At 35.2% G+C, this 22223-nt stretch overlaps 2 protein-coding genes across 4 annotated transcripts in view; one reads left to right on the forward strand and one right to left on the reverse strand.

The window, feature by feature from the left end:
* Positions 1–1797: 1797 nt before the first annotated feature.
* Positions 1798–16421, reverse strand: LOC145994441 (cilia- and flagella-associated protein 300-like). Its single transcript, XM_083130576.1, has 6 exons — positions 16291–16421; positions 9363–9444; positions 7759–7831; positions 4781–4947; positions 2689–2861; positions 1798–2464 (listed from the first exon to the last, which is right to left on the reverse strand). The coding sequence occupies exons 1-6, from the start codon at positions 16383–16385 to the stop codon at positions 2272–2274; spliced, it is 783 nt and encodes a 260-aa protein (XP_082986702.1). The 5' UTR covers positions 16386–16421; the 3' UTR covers positions 1798–2271.
* A 287-nt stretch (positions 16422–16708) lies between these two features.
* Positions 16709–22223, forward strand: part of pbl (epithelial cell transforming 2 pebble) — an 82231-nt gene continuing 76716 nt past the window's right edge. For 2 of the 3 annotated variants that reach the window (XM_083130099.1, XM_083130100.1), the window contains exon 1: positions 17023–17303. In XM_083130099.1, coding sequence (XP_082986225.1) covers positions 17219–17303 — 85 coding nt within the window. In that variant the 5' untranslated portion in view covers positions 17023–17218. Of the gene's footprint in view, positions 16861–17022; positions 17304–22223 lie in introns of those variants that run through there. The other variant, XM_083130101.1, reaches the window with a different exon arrangement.

Here is a 22223-nt window from a genome sequence, read left to right on the forward strand (position 1 = left end):
GAAAAAGCATATATCTGACTACTTATTTATATACCCTTTATTTATGCGACTCATGTAAAGTCAACAGATAACCTTGTTGAACCAAACTCAAGTACTGATGGTGCATGTAAGCATCGGATCTAGTTATATTTTTAAAAGATGCTTTCTGTAGTGGATGCTACGTTGAAGACAGTGGCAAAGTTGATTTGGTATATTTTACTTTGCTTTTCTGCCACTTTTGGCTACTTGCGAAGATGAAGGATGGTAGGATGAAATTGATGAAGGGACACACAAACACCAATGCCCAGGCTGGCATTTGAACCCTGGACCCCTGGTGTTGTTGCATGCCGTGCCAACCATTCCAACATGGAGGTCGGTGACATTGGCAAAGTAACAATCTTTTCTTGCAGAGGGTGGATGACCATTTTTTTAGCTGTCATCCACTATGCTTATTGTTAGTTTTTAGATGTAGTCTCCAGGGGTATCACACTTAAGTTTATAAGGATTTGTTGGTACTTTTAGGCATCTCGATTAATGAGGTAATTGCTTAATTTTAGATGTCAAGTTCAAAGATTGCCTTTTTAAATATCAGAGAGAGGAATGAATGCTATTTTGCTCTTATGTTAATTGATGATGAATTGTTATTTTTTTTAATGTTGTTGCTTTGTAATCAAGGGTCCTTTGGTTCAGTTTTTGGAGAAGGGGCACAGTGTAGTGATTTAGATCTCTTTAAAAAGTAGGCCCAGTCCCAACTAGCCTAACTATGCATAAGAGCAGCTTTTTTAAAAAAATCACCACTTTTATTTTAGTTGCAGAGTTTTGGAGGGGGTCATGATCTGACCATGATTCAAGTGACATACCACAGTGGGAAGAACAGTGAGATAGGACTCGTGTAGGCAGGCCTCAGTCAACTTTCTATGTGTGATAAAAACTGTAATTGCCGAATTCCTGCTAGTATTGTAGAAGATAAGTGCTAGAGCTGTCTGGAAAGCCTTGTATTATATTTTAATAAGAATCATTCATTCAACTGGTCACAATTAAACAGTAGCGTGCCGTTACATTTGGCATTAGGCAAGTGGCTGAATATGGATCCATTTGATACAAATCTGGAATTATTATTATAACTGATCATCATATCATTACTATACATATGCAAGTTCAAACTTGCAAACCAAATTATTTGAAAAACCTTCCGATTGTGTAGTGTATCTTATAATATTTGGTATGTTTAAGGATAAATATTTTCTTCTTGTTGCTTTTGTTGCTTGTAGAATACAATTTTATAAGTAGGGGGTACCACCCCCCCAGCTAGGATAATTTCCTAAAGTACCTCCCCAACCTATTCCCAAGGCTTGGACAAACACCACCGACCTAGGAATTTCCACTTCGAGCACTGGTTCAATAAAAAGTATTAACAATTCAACTACTAGAATATGTAAATAATATCTGAAGAAAATATTTATTTTAGTCAAGCAAAATTGAAGGCATAGAACTAGTTTACATGGAAAATTTCTGTTGTCTGCTTGAGCTTCGATCCGAGATGAATACAAGGAATTTTAATTACAGTACTACTTTTACCATTGCAAATAGTCAACTTCATATTTGTCACCTGTATTACACAGTAATGTAATATTTGAAAATAACAGAAAAATGTAAGCAGAAGCCACACCCAAGGCTACAGCTATCCCGTGATCTTCCCTAACCTACTAGTATTGAATACTCGAACTCCTGTTTTTTTGCTGTAACTAAACAACCTATATTCATGAAAACACAGCTTTCTTTTGCAAAGTGAATAATGAATGCAATAACACTTCTCTAGAAGCAGTGTAAAATATTTATTCAACCATTGTTAAAATACTTCCATCATTCATTTCATGCATAGTATGATAAATGGCATGAATACTATCTATTTTGTAGTCTGCAGGGCATGGACGTGTACATGCAGAATTATAAACTCCCAGTTCTAATAAAATATGAACATTTAATTACTCAATAATCTTTGTATTGAGCATTGGTGTACAACAGCTCAATAACAGGGATTAACACTAATTTGAGCATCAGCATTCCAAAGAAAGTAAACAACACAGTTGATGTTTACAAATAGGTGAAGCTTTTATCTATAAAAAGTTAATAAAAACAAAGCAACCATGTACACAATACTATACAGTCACTGGAGAATATTAACCATGATATTCTTAGCATCTACACATAAGAATGCAAACATGGATGAATGGAGAGATTTCTCTTGTGCCAAAGGTAAGTACTTAAACTTGGAATTCATGAGAAGTCACTTCAACCAAGAGGCTCACCGTATACATGTACAATGCTTGTCACTTGACGTTTCACAGGATTCACTGACAAATATGCAAAATTCTGCATATTCAAGGGCTTAGGAGGAAAATATGCTTCTTCGCCATTGTAAGCCACTACTTTGAATACAACGGAACTTATTTCAAGCTGTTTGCTTTCGGGATTCTTTTGCACACTGGAAAGTAAAAGAAATGATTTATTTAATTTGTTTTTCAAGTATTTGCTCCTAGTTAAGCAAAACTACATTTCCACTACCCTGGAAGTTCTTGAAAAGTCTGGAAATGGATCTCTAAAAAAGGCACGTAAAAGATGGGGGATTTCATAAAAATGAAACCAGACTTTTTAAAAATTATTATATTTACTTAATAAAGTTTAAAAATTTTTAGTTATCATTTTTACCTGACTAAATCTTTGTAGAGATGTTTGGCTGCATCCAAATATGGCTGAACATTATCTTCATATTGGCACCATTTGCCTCCTAAACAGAGATGCTGGAAAAGCTGGAAAATAAATTCGCTCCTCTCAGAGTCTGAGAACAGTCCATAGTTCTCTGTGTCTTCCAGTAGAAGCATCTGGAAAGCCAGAGAATACCATATAATGATTTACATGCATATAAATACTGGTTGACACATACAGAAGCAATTATAAATGCATTCTGGTTATTTGTGGAGGGGCTCCATGGTTAATCAGGGTGACTATTAAACGGAAATTCCTTAGATTCCAGGAATTGCACATGATTTATTGGCTCCGGGAATTATGCATGAATTCTATGTGATTTTTTCTCCATAGACGTGAAAAATTGCAACTTTTATTAATCCAAACCCCATTGAATTTAAACATATTTATAAATGTCTTGAGGCAAGTCTTTCACATTTTTTGTCAAGGAAGGAAAACAAAGTTGTATGGAAAATAAAACAGAATTCTCTCGATCCGTTTACTTTGTCCATGTCCTTTGCAGAACAATCTATCTGGCAGAGGGAAGATTATTGCAAGATATCGTAAAGTTGATGGGTAAATTTGAGTTTGAAACTTTTACACAATTAGCAATTATAACCAATAAGTTGCTGACCAAGGCAGTTTATTAAGATAAAACACTTAACACGTAACATTTCGACCCTGTATCAGGGTCTTCCTCAGACGAAGAACTAAACTAGTTTTTTAGTTTAGTTCTTCGTCTGAGGAAGACCCTGATACAGGGTCGAAATGTTACGTGTTAAGTGTTTTATCTTAATAAACTGCCTTGGTCAGCAACTTATTGGTTTTAATATGGAAACAAGGCTTAATTATATTACAATTAGCAATTATTCATAAATTAGTATATCCCAAAAAAATTGTGTCTTGTGCTTGTAGATGTATTTCGAGTCTGAATATGTGAAATGGCAAATGTAAACTTTGCACCTTAAATGAGATATTTTAAATATATACACCATTCAATTGAATTAGAATTAGAATTTTTGAATACAATGGAATCACAGACCCTTTATATTGTTAATATATTTGTGTATGTATTGTGTGTGGCTGGTGAGAAATGGTAATACGTAAGGTTGAAATAGAGAATACATCTGCAGAATTAATAAAAATAAAGAACAAATTATATTAAAAATTTCACCTGCATGTACCCTTGAATTTTTTGAAAAGTTCACCTTGAAAACTGGGAATTATATTTGAATTTTATCATGGTCCTAGAGTGGCCACCCTCTTAATGCTCTCACCTTTAGTGTGAGCAGTTCCAGGTTCAATTCTAAGTGGAAGAAACTTTTGGTGTTGATTCAACCTTTGAGAGCTTCTTGAAAATGGAGAAGTAGTGGAGTCCTGTTTCAAAAGCCAGGAAATAGCAGTGAATGTTGGCAGGTCCTGACCCTCAGAGGGCTGTTGTGCCATGGTGTTTAGTTTAGTAATTTGTAAAAATCAGATTTTTTATGTAAAAATAATTAATTTATGAAATGTGTGCATAAATATTTAGCAAAATATGCAAAATGTTTCAAATATACTGATATAAAATTCAAAAAGGCTAATGTTTGTTCATATTTTCACCCTATTCAACCAATTGTGAAAAAAAATAACCCATGGCACAACAGCCCATGGGGGACAGGGGCTACCTACTGACTGCGGGTTTCACTCCCACCTGCGGAGGAGGAAGTTACAGGGTGACGTGTGATCAGTGTGACAAACCCCCAGTCACTATTGTAGGTTTCCATGACTGGGTTATGCTGCTCATTTGTAGCTCCCCAATTTCCTCACGATGGTGGGTGGCCACTGGTCCCATACACAGGCCAGGCCGAAATCTCAGGAGAAAAGTTGTTACGCTCCCCCCAGAAGACTTGAACATGCATGCATCCCTTAGCCGGAGCCCATTGCCATGGTGCAGGACTACAAAACCAATTGTACTTTCATAAATGTTGATTAAATATCTCTTATAATTAAGGTAGAAATCTGATCTAGATTTCATATTAATAGATATCATAAAATCAATGTATGAGAATATACTCACCCTACGAAGTTCATCTGCTATAACAAATTCATCATAATATTCTTCCATGCACTTCTTGATTGATCCATCTTCACCAACAATTCCATTTTCATAGAGGCGAGCAAAAAAACTCATTGATGTGACTGTGCATGCAACCTGTTCAATAGTTACAGATGTTGCTTTTGTGCCTGAAAAGTAGAAGAGTCAAGGGAAACCACCTAAAAACTGGCAAAATAAGCTACTTGGGACTGAACCTAAAATTTGATCGGCTTTGCAATGGTAATTGAACCCAAGAACCCTTCATTAACTCTAGCTTACTCGAGGGGCATTGGGGGGGGGGGACCACCTCTAGTTTTTAGGTTTTTCAACTGAAATTTTTTATAAAAATAGAAAATGAATTATTTTGTTTCCTAGGGTGTTTCAAATTTTTCTGTATTTTGTTTGTAAAAACATAAATGTAAGGGTCAAAATTCACTTTGCGGTCATATTAGGCACCCCCTTTGAATGCATGTTATTAGAGACACTCGTGCCAGTGGCAGTGTACAATTGGTTGGTAATGATGGTAATTTTTGTAATTATTATAAATTAATATATAACTGCACCTATTTAAACACAAAAGGCATTGATGAAAAATGAATATTTTTTTTGTGAGTTTTGGTAAATGATGAAATATGTTTGTGATACTCATACAATTAATTATAATAATAATAATAATAATCCTTAGCGCGACAGCCCATGAAGGGCCTTGGCTTACCTACCGACTGCCGGTCTCCTGCCCACACTTTCCTTTGTCACCTCTAAGCGTGGAGATCTGCAACCAGTATTGGAATAGTCGGGGGGTCAGCCCGACGTATCCCCAGCCGTTATAGTAGGTCGTCTCGACCGGATTACGCTCTCTCGCTCGGAGCTCCCCAATTTCCTCACGATGGTGGGTTGCCACCGGCCCTATACGTAGGCCGAATAAATTCCGACCAGAGCCGGATTCGAACCTACGCCGTCCCGCAGCGAACGATCTCAAGACGAGTGAACGCCTTAACCCGCTCGACTACGGAGGAGGACTATGCAATTAATTATTGGTTATTATTTTTTATTACTGATGGTAATTTGTGTAATCATTATAACTAATAAATAACTGCACCTATATAAACAACAAAGAAAGCAGTGATTCAATAACAAAATGGTTTCTTGAATTGTAGTGATAAAAGAAGTGTGGGTCTGTGAGGCTGCCCCTCAGGTAAGTAAGTTTTCATACGGCATGGGTTTATTGCATAGTGTGATGAATAGTCAACACAGAAGACTGATGGAGTATGTGGAATGACATGCAGATAATTTTTATGAAGCCTATTTTCATTCCGTAAATAAGTATTACTAATTATTTGTAATTAACTTCAGTTCTGTTCTTTTTTTAGTACGAGGGCTGCTGGAAAAGTTTCTGCAATCAATATGAAAAAAGACATGTGAAATTCTGGGAATGGCTTTTTGTTTTTCAAAGTATTCACCCTTAAGATGGATACACTTTTACATACACTCAAACCAATCTTGAAAGTATTTTTTGCACTCTGAAGCTGATACCTTAGAAACCGCTGTTCGGAATCCGTTAACAGCTGCTTCAGGTGACACAAATCGCTCACCACGCATCTTATTTTTCATGTGTGGGAACAAAAATAAGTCATTAGGTGATAAATCAGGTGAGTATGGACAATGAGTCATTAATTCGACATTTTTACTGGACAAAAAATCAACAGTTTGGTGTGCTGTGTGGAAAGTGTCATCGTGGTGAAGAATAATGCGACGATTTGGGTTTGTTTTACGCAATTCATTGATGACCTCTGGCAAACAAATTCTTGTATACCACTCAGCATTTACAGTCCTTCAATCTTCTAAAGCTATTGTTGCCACATGTTCGGTATAACCGAAGAAACAAGCAATCATTTGCTTGGCAGCACTCCTCGAACAAACAACTTTTCTTGGTTACAGCTCACTTTGAAACACCCAAACTGTGGATTGCTGTTTAGTTTCGGGTTTGTATGAATAGATCCAAGTTTCGTCCCCTGTAACGTTGTAGTACACCAAATTTGACTCGCCTCAGTTGAATTTTTTGAGCATTTCTTTACACCAATTTACACGAGCCTGTTCTTGAGCTTCGGTCAAGTTGTATGGGATCCAATGGCTTGAAAGTTTCCGTACGTTCATATGACCATGCAAAATCGTATATGTATTGCTTTCATGTCAATGTTCAAGGATGCTTGAATCTCACGTTATGTCACATGCTGATCTCTCTCAATCATTTCACGCACAGCATCAACATTACAGCATTGGGGATGGTGCTTCATCCCCAAAAGCCAAATGAAGTTGCTTGATGCATTGTTTCGGTGTTAAACTACATTTGAAATCATAAAAAAATCATTGCCCGAAAGTGTTCACGAGAAATTTCCATTTCTCACACAAAACTACTACTTCAAACTGCTGTGAAAAATAAACGAATAGGCTTAAACAAACAATCAAAGATAATGTAAATATAAAAAAGGTCTATTCTTCATATTTTTATAATAGTGGAACACTAGCGCCACTATTGGTGGTAGTTTGCAGAGACTTTTCCAGCAGCCCTCGTATATGTTACATCAGTATAATAGCACATTTGCAACACTTCTGGTGTTTTCATCATCTATTTCTATTTTAGTTATTTTTATGTTGCTTATGTCTGTTAGGATGAATGATGAACAGATTAAACTGATGATGGGCCAAACCCATCCATGTCCTAACCAGGGTTCAAACATGAGTCCTCCAACATCACAGCACACGATGCTGACCTCTACAACAGATGCCAGCCACTTTCATTATCACCCAATACACTTCCCCACCCTTTACAAGCACAACAAATAAATTGTCTTTTGCAACTAGAGTCTGATGCAGAGTTAGGCCTACAGACTCATCGTGTATACGTAGGATAGCATGTATGAGTAGAGATTACTAACAAGTCAACATAAATACCTCCTCACCTGGAATTTCCCAAACACCAGAGGGCCTCAGGATCTGCAATGTCGAAGCTACTGTGTGATTCTTGAAAAAGTTCTATGGAGAAAAGATTGCCACCATAAATATTACACTTTACAGAGCTGTCACTACAACTAATACAACTAATAATCAGTAGACCCTATATGTTTAATGTACAACACGAACAGCACAGACTTATAATAGAAATCATTCATGCAACTAACACAAGGGAATCCTATTGATTCTGCACTAACCACGAAGCTTCCACAAGAAAAGTATTTTTTCATGAATTCCCTGAAGAATTGAAAATATGCATCTGGTTCTACATGAGAAATAAATTTCATTTTAGGAATGTAATCAGTTATCAGTAATATTGGTTAATAGGTAAAACTACCACTAATTTTAAGAATAGGATATTTTTTAGTAATAAATTGTAACTTGCTGTTTTCTACAAATATTTTGACAATGATTGTATTTTATGAATAAAACTAAATTAGTTTGTATTATAAGAATGTGATTGAGGAATAGTACAAAAGTTATGTAAGATAAAGCACAATTGTTACAACTTACAGCTCAGCCAAGATGAGAAAACCCCCCCAGCAAACTGGTAAACTAAAATGGTAACAGTTCGTTATATCGGAGACACATTAAAATCTAATATTTTGTGTTTCTCATGGTTCGTACTTACGAATTGTGTATTGCGGAACATAGTTCAAGGTGCCATTATGCTTTTTACACGAAAACAAACACAATTTTTCACATAGAGAGTAGTTTTTGTTATTCCCTTTTTCGCTTCCTTAACACACAATATGGCAGGCAAAACTTGACTACTGTAGTGGGCATGCAGTGTTTCCAACCTTCTTCACCGAATGGGTATGCCATGTTTCCAACCTTCTTCACCGAAAAATACCTACTATCGCGTTCGTCATGTGTGCAAATTGCACATTATGCACGGGTAGCTGACGGATAGCCCCATGAACCATTTCGAATAAGGTTAGGCAAGCATAGTTAAAAAAAATGGGTTGGAAACACTGACGGGAGTTACGTCATCAAACGTATGGAACATCCGGTTCACGTAGGAAACCAATGGCAATTGTGCGTCGGTGAGATATTTCTCTTGCAAAATACATGATTTCCCAGTCAAATAGATTTCAAGATTATAGAAAATACCTCGACGAACATTAGAAACCTTAGATAAAAACTCATTTCCGTAAGTAGTTTCTTGTGTAAAAATGAAGAAATGTGTCTCCAATATAACGAACTGTTACCAACTAAAATGGACAGTCATTTGTTTTCTCCTCTCGCTTCCCCTTTGCTGTCAAAAGTTAAACATTAAGCATTACATCTCTACTTTCGTTGTGTATGGTATTTTCCCAAAACAATGGTACAACACTTGGAACTGAATAAAGATGACCACGGTGTGTTGAACAATGCACAATTTGGCAATGCAGAGGCAGGTTTAAATGGCCCATTGGCTTTCAGTTGAAAATTCAACAACAGTACCAGAGGGTTTATTTCATATTGGTTGAGCTGTACTAGCTTTAAAAATGTATACATGAACGAATAAAAAAAATATTTTACTAATTCTCTACCTGTCTTCTTTACTTACATTTATAAGGTCATTAGCTTCATACGGATGATATGTTTCATTAAAACAAAAGCACTGAATTTTAATTCTTCCTTTCAAAGACCTGCCAAATAACAGGAAAAGGATATTACATATTTCCACCTGAAATACAGCACTTCCATGCAATTTTTCATCTTGGATGCAAAAAGCTTGTTTTGTAAGCAGTCATGTCATGGTCTTGCATTTCAATATTGTTATACTTGACAAGCATTGTGGAATATCTACTAACATTTCCACACCTTTATCTGTGTCACACATCTGTTTATGGGGCATTCCATGTCAAGTGGTCTAAAATAAAATGAAAAAATTCCCACTGACATGTTTCGGAATTTACTCAAATATCATCAGCAGCAGCACTGTGTTCAAAGAAATTTCCCAAACCTTTAGATTCCTAACTGCATTGGTTGGTGCAGTGATTTATCCACACAATACTTCAACATTAACAAAAATGAACCATTTGTAGCTCTACAAGAAGCGTAGTCCAATGGACCTTTCGATCAATTAAAATCAAAGTGTCAAGGAAGGCAGGTGGAATGTGCAGCATGGTAATTTCCTGGAAACACCAGCTCCCTTGAGAAGGCTTTGGTCAGCTCTATGAAAGGTACACTGCCATCTGGAAAATGTCAAACTGATCTCTCGCCCTCCTTCCAGGGAGCACATACCACACACAGTGTTGACAGTTCAGCATTAGAATACCTAAATAAATATTAAACACGTTACACATTTGAAAATTTGTCAATGAAATCTATATTTTGTTGCATTTTCCTTTCGATTCTTTCATGTGAAAAATGTACGATAAAAGTAAGGGAAGAAATTCAAAGATACAGGTTTGACTCCTTGTAGTGAATTGTGTTACTATGGTTAGCAACACTATTTTCTGTAACTTGGGTGAGATGGATGATTTTGGAGTGGTAGAGAAGAGAACAGTCAAATGCCTTAGGCCTGTCTCAGTGTAGCATCTCAGTTGGTGTGTTGTTTCTCTGCTTAGTGTAACAATGTCTGAAATTTTACTGCAAAACTGGCTATAGAAGATAGAGAAAATGAAACCAGACAGAAAGAAACCGAAAGTGGTGAGTAGAAAAGTAGTGACACTATATGTAGGTATAATTTCTTCCAATGAATATTCATAAAGTACCAATATAAAATTTACTGACTGAGTATTCGATATAAAACGGCAAGTATTTCATGAAGAACCTAAGTGATTCATTTACATCTATATATGTGACCATTTTTGTTGCTTTAAGAGTTCTTATCTTTGTAAAATAAATTATATATTAGAAAGAGAACTCCGTGTGGGCTGGTTAAGGACAAATGGGATATTGAACAAGCAAAATAGATAAAGCGTTAACGTCGTGGTGCCCTGTGAAATTACTGGCACCTTATTGAATTAAAGTTATTGTCAGTTTGCAAGGATATAGATTTTGTAAAAATTGTCTTCATCTTTTTATCTAGTCGGTTCCCTGACATAATGATATATTTAATTTTTTCCAACTTTTCAGAGGAAGCAAATAATGTATAAGGAATTAAACATAAAAAGAAATTTTATTTACATTAAGTCCCAAATTTTTATCTGACTATAGGCACATCAGTGGGGACATGACGGCACTTGGCACTCCCGGCTGGAAAACGTGGGGAGAAATATTTAGTTTGGTTTATTGTGCTCTTTGTGTTGGAAAGTGAAATAAATGCTATTCAATTTTTAAATAATTGAAAATAAAGTATTACCTCAATTTAGAAGTGAAAATTCCTTGCCTTCCCTTTGCAGCTAACATGCCATGCATTTATTTGCACATGTTATTTCGTTTTCTTTAAGGCAAAGAGGCACATGGCTCCTAATTCAACAGCGCCAAGCGTATTTTCCAATTGTAAGGGTATAAGACTTCAACATGAAATTCCTTGACTGATTTCGTTCAAAAGCAATATCAGGTATAAATATCTAACATCCTTCCCAACTTCCCACTATATTTTAAAGTCTTCATGGCCATACTCTAAATATATAGAGAGTTTTATTACTTTATTTCAGTTTGTGAATCGTGGTTTAAACTATTTTCCATCCTTTCCTGCATTTGACATATTTTCTTCTGAAATGTTAAGTGAAGGGAAAGGAGGGGGGATTAATCTCTGGAAACATCTATGAACAAATTGAATTATGGCGAACATTTAAAAAAAACGGTCCAAAATATACACTTAACATCCCCAACTTACACCCCCTGAAAAGTTTCCAACACCCCCCCCCCCCCAAGGGAAAAATCCTGGATAAGCCCCTGGGTTGGTGAATTTGACCTCCTTGCACCATAAGAGGAATAAGATGCCATTTTCTGGTGCTGATAAAACTGAGATTAGATTAGTGAGAAGGCTAATAACTGGTAGTCCTATACAACTTTTTTCTGCTGATTCTAATAATGATAAAATTAAAAAGTGGCTTAAAAATTGTTGCAATTTGCCATATAAGATTTTGACCAGAATTTAAGGGTAAATAACATTTAGAAAATTGCAGTCGCAGGCTTGATATTTTTAACATGCATTGTACTTATACTAGATGCTATACTGGTATTTTTATTTTATTTCTGAATGCACAAGGCAGCTTCACAAGCATTCATTGAAAGTTGGAATCTGTACTGTGCATGGTTTAAATTCACTACTTTTCAAGGTCATTAGAAAAAAGAGCCTTAATTCGCAGGCAATCGGTATCAAAGCTTCCTCTACAACAGGATACATTTTTATTTTGCAATGCCGTCATTATCCTAGGTTTAAATGTGTTCCAAAGTATGTGACTTTGTGTGTACATGGTGTGCGAATAAGTATACACCTTACACTAACAAAATGTTCTCTTTTACAGGCAATTAATACAAACAATAACTATTATTCTTCTTTTTAGCTAATCAGTGGTGATTTATTCATTCTAGTTTTTGAACTTTTAACCACTGTTATTTTTTAAAGATATTTACCAGATTCAGACTCCGAAACGTAGGTAAATATCTTTAAAAAATAACAGTGGTTAAAAGTCCAAAAACTAGAATGAATAACTATTAATATTATTACAGTATAAATTAATTTTGTCTTTGGACAGTGGTATTGTAGACATATATTCATAAAATGAGTTTTTTTTCCTTTTTTAAATTTCAAATTACAGATGTTTGATGCCAAAGACAAACGAAAATCCTCAACTCCCTGTTCAAGTGAACAAAATTTGATTTCATCAAAGAGCCACATAATATATCAAATCCCATAGCTTACTTTGTAAGGGGCCCAATGTAAATTTCCAACATTATCTAATTTTGAAACAAAATATTATTTGTGTGATGAAAATTTCATGAATTAATTCGTGATTCTGTATGAGAACATTTTAGGTCTTATTTCCTCAAATTTCTAATTCAAAATATATATCTTACATAAGATTACAAAACTTTTGCACACAAAGGGGTGGTTTATTGTGCAGGATTCTCTTCTGAAATGGGCATATCAACAATAAGGAGTCTATCACCCAGTCACAATAGTGTGTTTACTTTATATTCGCATTTCTTCTTTTGAACACACAGTGAATTAAGAAACCATGGTATACTATGAATTAAAGTTAAACAAAAAGATATAACATCCTCTTCTTGTTGTGGCCCTTCTCTTTGGCCAACACGATAGCTTCCTCGCATCACCAATTTTAAGGACAATAAAGCTATATTGACTTTATTCTCTCTGCTCATGAACCAGGGTGCAAAATTCTGGGGGGACGGGGGATTTCCCCCTCAAAAAGTCCCGGGGGGAGAGTTTTTGTTACACAAACAAAAGATAAGCAATTACTTTTAATCTCAAATATATCGAATGCATACACAAATTAGTGTAGTTGTGAGTGTTCAATCCTTTTTCTCTCTCAGATCATTAACAAATCTACACCAATACACACAATAAAAGTAAAAGAGGAATGCAAAACAATAATAACTATGAAATCTAATTGATTTATATTAAATAAAGCAAAAACATAATAAAAACTTACACATAATAAAACCACTTCAATTATTTAATAATTTATTAACATCTTTAACCAGTTAGTAAAGAACGTAGTTTGCTACTTTATAATATCTGATATAGAAAAAGTAACAAATTTATTTATCTTTTTTGTAATTATTAATAATAATAATAATAATATATTTTTTTTAATTTAGTAATTTATTTTTACTTTTAATAACATTATAAATATGTATATCCTATAATTTATATGTATGTTTGTGGGGGAGGGGGATTTGTATGATCTATGATATCTATGATTTATCCAGTAATCTTGTGAAAAAAATCATAGATTCTATAATTCTTCCACTGACCTTTTGTATAAATATATGTCTTAGGGAAGGAACATTTCCAAATGTATTGAAATTATCAAGGGTTGTACCAATTTATAAAAAGGGTGAGAAAAATAGTTTAGCCAGCTACCGTCCCATCTCACTGATTCCAGTGTTTTCAAAAGTTTTAGAATCAATTATGCATTCTCAATTATGCAATTACTTGGACCATAATAACTTAATTTGCAAATCACAGTTTGGTTTCAGGAAGGGTAAGTCAACAATTGATGCCATGGAGTCTCTAGTCAAAAGTGTACTTAAGGCTTTTGAAACTAAGGACTTTGCTCAGGCCTCTTTCTGTGACCTGAGAAGGGCGTTTGATTGTGTAGACCACACTTCACTTTTAAAAAAGATTAAATACTATGGCATTGGTGGTACAGATCTTAAACTATTTCATTCATACCTTCAGAAACGTAAACAAATTGTCTGCATAGGAATGGAGAGGTCAAATGTAGCCGAGGTCAAATGCGGTGTACCTCAAGGTTCGGTTCTTGGGCCTTTATTGTTTGCTCTCATGATGAATGATTTACCATGTTGCGTCACTGCTCACACAATACTATATGCAGATGATACTACCTTCTTTAATGCCAGCTCTGACTTTAACACTCTTAAAGGCATAACTGATAATACCCTGTATCAATCTTCTTTATGGTTCAGAGCTAATGGTTTTTTGCTGAATGAAAGTAAAACCCAGCATATGTTTTTCAGTCTTAGAGGCATCCCGATCGATAATAGTTCAGACAATGTGAAATTTCTAGGTATTGTCACTGATAATAAATTATCATGGGAACCACATATTAAATACATAACTGCCAAGCTCTCCAGGGTTATATATAGGAATCTAAACAGTCATGTACCTGAAGATTACGTAAGATCAGCTTACTTCGCTTTCTTTCAAAGCATTATTTCATATGGAATTTTACTTTGGGGGAACTGCAGTTATGTACAAGAAATTTTAATACTGCAGAAAAAAGCTGTGAGAATAATTACCAACTCACAGAAATTAGTTCATTGTAAGCCACTGTTCATTAAGTTAAAATTTATGACTGTGATAAATCTATATATTTACACTGTGCTGTTGTATGTAAAGAAAAATTTGCCACAGCTACAAAGTAGACAAGATGTACATTCCTATACTACAAGAAACAGCAGGCGTATAAATATACAATATCATAGACTCTCAAAATCCTTGAATAGTTATGAAGCTCTAGGATTAAGACTATTTAATAAGCTACCTCTTGATGTGACAAATATGCCTATGAATGTATTTAAACATAAACTGTATGCCTGGTTAGTTGCTACACCATTGTACTCAACTCAAGAATTTCTTGAAATTAAAAATATTGTACTTTAGTGCAGCTTAAACATAAAATGGGTTATAATTTTATATTATTTTATTTTATAATATATTTCACATGTATTTTGTTCTTGACGTTGTCTATTGCTGTGCAAGCTTAATGACAATAAAATATTATTATTATTATTATTAAGATCTTTCTCCCCCCACCAGTCTTAAATGATTTCGCACCCTGTCATGAACTAATGAAGAAAATGAACAACTTCTGGATTGTGGAAATGTTTCACAAAAGTAAAACACTGTTCTTGGCCTACAAGTTGCTATTGATATTTTCAGTTCTGTGCAAAATCTTATTTGGAGTCTGTAAAGTAAGCAGCAAAGCATCGCAGGTGCACTTTCAGCTATTGAAGCTGTAGAGTTATTGCTTTAAGAAAAAAAGAAAAGACAAGAATATTGAACACATCTTTCATGCAGCTGATAAACTTGTTGAGGAATATGATATTGAGCCATTGTCATCCACATACGCATGCACATGTGTGAAGATATTAAATTCCAATAAAGGATAGTGGGAATAAGTATTACAAACGGTATACGATAATCAAATTCTCAACCTAAAGTTACATATTTAGTATTACGTTGTATAACTATATAATCAAAATATAGTGAATTTCTTGTCCAGATAATGAAGTTCGATGGACTCTGTTATATGTGTTTGTGTTTTCAGAGCTAATTAATTGTAATTAAAATATTTCAATTTTTTTTTACCCAAAGTATATTTATTCTTAGATCCCTACTCTTGTAAAAATTTGCACCATTCCCCTCACCCCCTCTCTGCAAACAGAAAGAAATCGGTACTTATGCTTTGCTTATGGTTCCTCTCAAATATCGGAAGAAATCGGAGCCTATGACCATATCCATATCGTGTATTAAGTTTTCATAACAGACGTAATATGCAGTTCTGTCCACATCTGATTATGATACAAACATTTATATTGACACAATCGTTGAAGCAGCATACCGGGTTACATTTCTCTGAAACAGGTTGTATAATTAGAAACTACCAGTACAGTATCGTTTAGCTTCTTATCCCATAAAAGCGACTTTAAAAAGTAAGTTTTGCGTAACTGTCAGAAAATTTACGTGACCCACCGAACTTAGGAGTACCAGGAGCTAGGGTTAAAAAGCTAAACAAGCAAAATTCCAGTAACGTAACAACAAGATTAGGACACATGTATCATAGTATTTTCAGAAATAGAATGTTCCATGCATATGACTCACTTACCACTTTAATAATAATTCCTGTACATCTTTGTTATTAAATCCGTATGCTTTCTCCGGTACATGAACAAAAGTGAAATTTGTTCTTGCCGCCGCCATGTTGTTTACATGTGTAACTTTCAATTGTTTATTACTTCTTTGGCTGATTTGGCCGACCAAACCAGCTAAAGGCCAAATAGGATGCTTTTTGCCTTTTTACTAAAGGCTGTGGCGCAGGTACAGAATATGACGGGCATGACTACACGAAATAGGCAGAACTTTTTATTTTATTCTAAAGAAGTATCATTTTCCATATCGGCGTATACTTTTGGTTAGGTCGGGTAACTTTAATTTCTTGTCTATATCTGTGGTATAACCCTTTCCTTGACCCTGTTTTCGTAATCAAGTCAAGATGAATAGTAGTTTAATATATGGAACTGGTGCAAATGAAAAATAAACCTGCCTTATCACATTTTGAAGCGCATGCTTCAGTTGACGCGATTATCCGAATTCAAGATCAGACTCGAATGCAGGACATGGAATCGTACTCTGTATTATTGAGAAATATATGTTATTGAGAATCAATACATTAAAGGTAATTACTACATATATTTTATTTATATATTTGATTCGCCTTTTCATTCTAATGCCATCACGCATGGCTGGCTGTCTTGAAGTCATCGGGCCAAAAGTCTAATAAGATTAGTCTATGGGCAATCACGTGGTCTTATGCTACCAATCAAATTTCGAAATGGTAAATGAGCGGCTTTAAAACTTGCAAGGGAAGGAATGTGTTGAATTTTTGTAATATATTTGAAAAATTGACATATTTTTACATCATAGCATAGTACATTCAGTTAAATGTATATTGTGTTGTGGTTTTCCGAATAAAGTAAATTATTGAAAATCAAGTTTACGAGGAAGACACGTTCTAATGTGTGAGGAGCTTCAAGATGGACGTAACTGGAATATTTTCACCGATGGATTTTCAAGAGTCCACGATAGGAGATTACAGTGGGGAGGAAGGCGGAAAAAGCAGTGAGTTGCGTTTTAGCAATTTAAGCTCATGAATTTTAGGTACTAGTTTTGTGCTTCAAATGTAACATTTTTTATAACTGATGATGTGTGTAGGCGTAACTGACAAATACTACCTAAGATTGGGCGGAGAAGCAGATATCTCTAGTTTTTCGTACGTTTTACGCTAGCTAATTTAAATTACACGCCTTTCTCAGAAGAAAAATAAAGGTTAATGTGTTGAGGAATTATCTAATGAACGGAAAATGAATGAATGAATGATCGACTTGTCATAAGCACATTATGTGAATTGATCTGTAGCGACATCGTCACATTTGCGAATAAAACTTATTGATTGATATGCTTAATTGTATAAGATTCACTTGAAAAGCAGAATAATACGAGACAATGAGCTTGCTTACGTATTATTGCTAGGCTTTCTTTAGTACGAGACAAATCAATGTAATACGACACGAGCTGAACGGGGCCGTTTACCCACTGTACCCCCTCGAGAATTACGTCGAATTTTCTTTTAATCGACAGATTCAATGTTTTACGTAATGTAAAAGTGGTCCCAGCTTTAGGAAAGCAAAACTAACTGAGATATTTGATCCCAAAGTATGTTCAGAGTATGTTCGCCACTTTTTGTTAGTGAAAACTGTGGTAAAAATCTGATATTCCCCGGCCACCTATAACTTCTTCGTTTTGTCAATTTTTGACATTTGTACTTGCCTATCTGCTTTGCGGAACATTCTTTAACATGTATTCACGTTTTTTTGATCAAAGAATTGCAATTTTTTTGAAAAAAAGTGTTTTTGTAACTGAAGAACGTACGTTTCCGCAAATGGTTTATGGGGCTATGTGTCAATGGTTCGTGGGGCTATGTGAGAATGGTGTGTGGGGCTACGCATATCTTTTTCGAAACCAATTTTTAACTATTGTAACCTGTACGTGACCTAACCTAACCTTACCGGAAATGGTTCGTGGGGCTATGCGTCAATGGTTGAATTTCCGCTATGAAACATTCCCACATCACACAAAACACCTTCCAGATGTTAGACAATGCTACAGGAACTTATTACCGTAAGTAGTTTCTTCTGTAAAAATGAAGAAATCTGTCCGGGGAATATCAGATTAGTACCCTAACCTAACGTAAAATTATAGCTGCTGTTGTGGAAAGTCGTTTTGGGTGCTATATTCACTTGTGCAAGGCCTTCGGGCTGTTTTGCTTCACAGTAAAGTAACATGCTAAGGCAACAGACGTACTTTACTTCACAATGACATATTTCCGAGGGCTAAAATGAACTGAAAACTTTCATAAACCATGCAACCTCTAGGAGGTACAGAGGGTCAAGGGTACCAGCTGAACTTTGATTACTCCAGCAGTTTGTTAATTGCATCGAGGGAAATTAAATTGGATCCCATGGGCAACTGTATGCCCCATTCCCTCGAGAATTATTTTTTTTTTTTTAGATAATAGATTTCGTGTAACAAAGTTTGTTTAGCGCACGGAAAACACAAATAACCGAAATATTTTATCCCAAAGCAAAGTATGGACCACGTAAGTAAAAAAAATCTGCAATCGCAGACTACTTTACCGGTTTTTTTATTCTTTGAAAAGAAAAGGAAAACCTTTTTAATTAGTAGATTTCGACGTTTTATGTAACACAACATATGTTTCAGGGTGCTAGGACCACAAATAAACCAAGAAATTCGTACCCAATACTACCACATAAACAGTATAATCTTCATAAACCATGGATAGTTTTCCACTTTCTAGCAGATATACAGAGGGTCAAGGGTACCATATTTTCACCTACTTTCAACTAATTTTATGTCCATAATTTGTCAAATGACAAAATAAAATTGGCCCAAGTTCCAATTGTTTAATTCTGAATTTATCATTGTCCACAGGCATTTTTTACATGGTTCGATTTATAATGATGTCTGTTAACACATACTTTAGGCATAACTTACTACATTTTTTCTGGAGAACTATTTTCCCTTCCATATACTTCTACGTGATGCTTTATTTATGAGCAGCCATTTGTTTACTGTTGTCTTGGATACGGACTGCTGCTGCTATCTATTACCGACTCTACCTCTTCCAGAAGTGCATTGAATTATTTTTTTTAATTGAGAGATTTTGATGTTTTAGATAACGTATGTACATGTGGAAACCATAAATAACAAATGATATTTGATCCGAAACTATTACTTGCATAAGTTAAAAAAAATATTCCAGACTACTTTCACCAATTCTTTTCATCAAAATTCCATCCATTAATTTGCAAGGAAGACCTTGACTGTTAACATGTGATCGGCAAAAGGCTGGAGGATTTTTTTTTAATAAGTGCAAAAGTGGGGTTTTAATAGGGGGAAATTTTACATTTTTTTTTAAAAAAAAAAGTACAGGTCATTTGTAATGGAATAACAATATTTTATCCTATCCATGTAAACCTAATCCTTGTCATTGCTATTGACAAGCTTCGTGGGCAACCGTGAAGTTGATAAACTGACCTAAAGAAGGGGGACAGTGGTCCCTGAAACGTTGTCAATTACTCAACACATACTCGCTGAACGTAAGTAAAAGTAATATGTATTTTATTTTATTTATTGTTTATCAAGTGAGTAAGTCGCACGTAACCTGAAAAATGAATTCGAAAAATACCTAATTTCGTGGCTGGATTTGAAATTATGCTAATACCTCGTTAGCCTCACAAACCATTGACGTTAGCCCCACAACCCATTTCTGGTTAGGTTAGGCAAGCATAGTTTGAATTTTCAAAAAATAAAAAATCTTTGAACAGAAAGACGTGTTTGGAAACATTGACAGGGGGTTACATCATGAAACGCACGGACCATCCTTGACGTATAGAAGCAAATGGAAGCAACAGGAATTGTGTGTCGGAGAGATATATTTATAGAAAAAGAGATTTCACGCTAAAAAATATTACACGGCGAAAGAAAACACTTTGAGGAACTTCAACGATGATACAGAAAGTGATTTCCCTAAGTAGTTTCTTCTGTAAAAATGAAGAAGTCCGTTTCCACTATACGGAAGTGTTACTCAAATAACTGATATATTTGATCTGCAAGTATGGCTGTTGTAAATGAAAATACTCCTTATTCCAGACTTTTTGCTGAGATTTTTCCCATGAAAATTCCATTTGTAACACTCACAAGGCAAGTGAACAGTAATTAACATTAAACTGAACACTTGTGACATAAGAAGAATGCCAATAATAACTAAAACGTCAAATTACTAACACTCCTACCCTAACACAAATTTCAAATAATATCAAAAATATGTAACTCGTGAAACTACATACCTTAGAAATATGCACTTTTTGCCATGGCTGCAAGGGTGAAATGTGTCAAGTTCAACACGAATCACATGGAACAAACATGGACAGGGTATCTTTCAACTATGTGACATGCACTAAAACATTGTCTGCAGTAATCTCGTGCCCACAGATGTCTCACCAGGATTTCCAACTTTCAGTATCCAATACTGTTCTAGAATATGAGCCACAAAGACAACATAACTATGTTTCAACTTCCTTTCACACACCCATTCTTCCATAAGTTATGACTTTCAAAACCAGTAACATTTTATAAAAATACTGCAAAACAATGTATAATACATAATAGCACACATTTAGTTCACATCACAGGGAGTTGACAAGGATGAAATATGACATAATAAATACTACCTCAAAAAGCTCTTGTTGCTCCACTGTAATACAGAGTAAACAACTTTAAGAATTTATTTTATTTAAACTATATGGAATACAACAATGATATTTATTATGTATCAGACAGTAATACTTCAAGTTTCTATTAATGGCTACAAATGTTCAATGTGGCTTCTACCAGTTATGCGACACCCATCCCATCGAAATTCGAGTTCTTGTCATACTTTTCGGCCTCCCTGATGGCGCAGTGGTGGCGTCATCACCTTGTAATCAAGGAGTCTCGGGTTTGGTACCCGGTGGAGACACATAGTGGTTCGGATCCAACTTTTAAACTCTAGGTCCAATCCCGATTAGCCTTTCTGTGCATAAAGTGGACTTAAAACAACAAATCAATCAATCAATTGTCATACTTTTCCCAAGAACTCCTCATCCACCAAAGCAAGGGCATTTCTCATTTTCTCCTTTAGCTGTTGCACATTTTGCGACATAGGTGGCAGATAGACTTTGTCTTTCATAAAGCCCCAAATGCAGATGTCTAGGGGTGTAATGTCTGTGGACCTCTGAATGTCTCCATTTTCTTTAACACTACAGCAGAACCACATTAGCCCCATCTAGTTCACTGCACTTTCTGACACTCTTTGTACCAAAGCATGTTCACCGTTTGCACTACCTTCCGGACCGGTGTATGTGTGGTTTATTATCACGTGATGAGTATTAAAGCAGCAGACAGGCATTTGTTGAATCTTCTGAACTTGAACACCGCTTTCCGTCTAGTTGGTTGAACGTCATTTCCTTGCACCACCGTGACACTAGATACACCTGCACTGCACCGAGTGTCAAAAAGTGCAGTGAACTAGATGGGGCTAATGACCGTGTTTACAGAAGTCTTGTGCATGAAATGAAAACTCGAAGATTTTCTCATCGTTATACAACAAATCTGATTGTTGTGTTTAAGATATTTTTTTTAAACAATAAACCTGATAAGTTGTTTACTCGATTATAATACATACTGTACATCTCATCTGTGAGCTAAAAACAACAGAAATCGTTGATATGGACGTTCATGAATCTGCCCAAAGAGTAATTCAGTGACTTCATCCACATGGCAGTTTGTTGCTTCAGGTTAACTGAGGAGATGGATCTTTTCAATTTGGCAAATCTAATATTTGCCTAAAAGTCGTAACAATCCTGACAAATTCTGAAAAAAAAGTGCATTTTATGTGTAAAATAAACACAATGCAATTTT

This window comes from Lepisma saccharinum, chromosome 10 (genome assembly GCF_977018435.1).
Source record: "Lepisma saccharinum chromosome 10, izLepSacc3.1, whole genome shotgun sequence".
NCBI lineage: Eukaryota > Metazoa > Arthropoda > Insecta > Zygentoma > Lepismatidae > Lepisma > Lepisma saccharinum.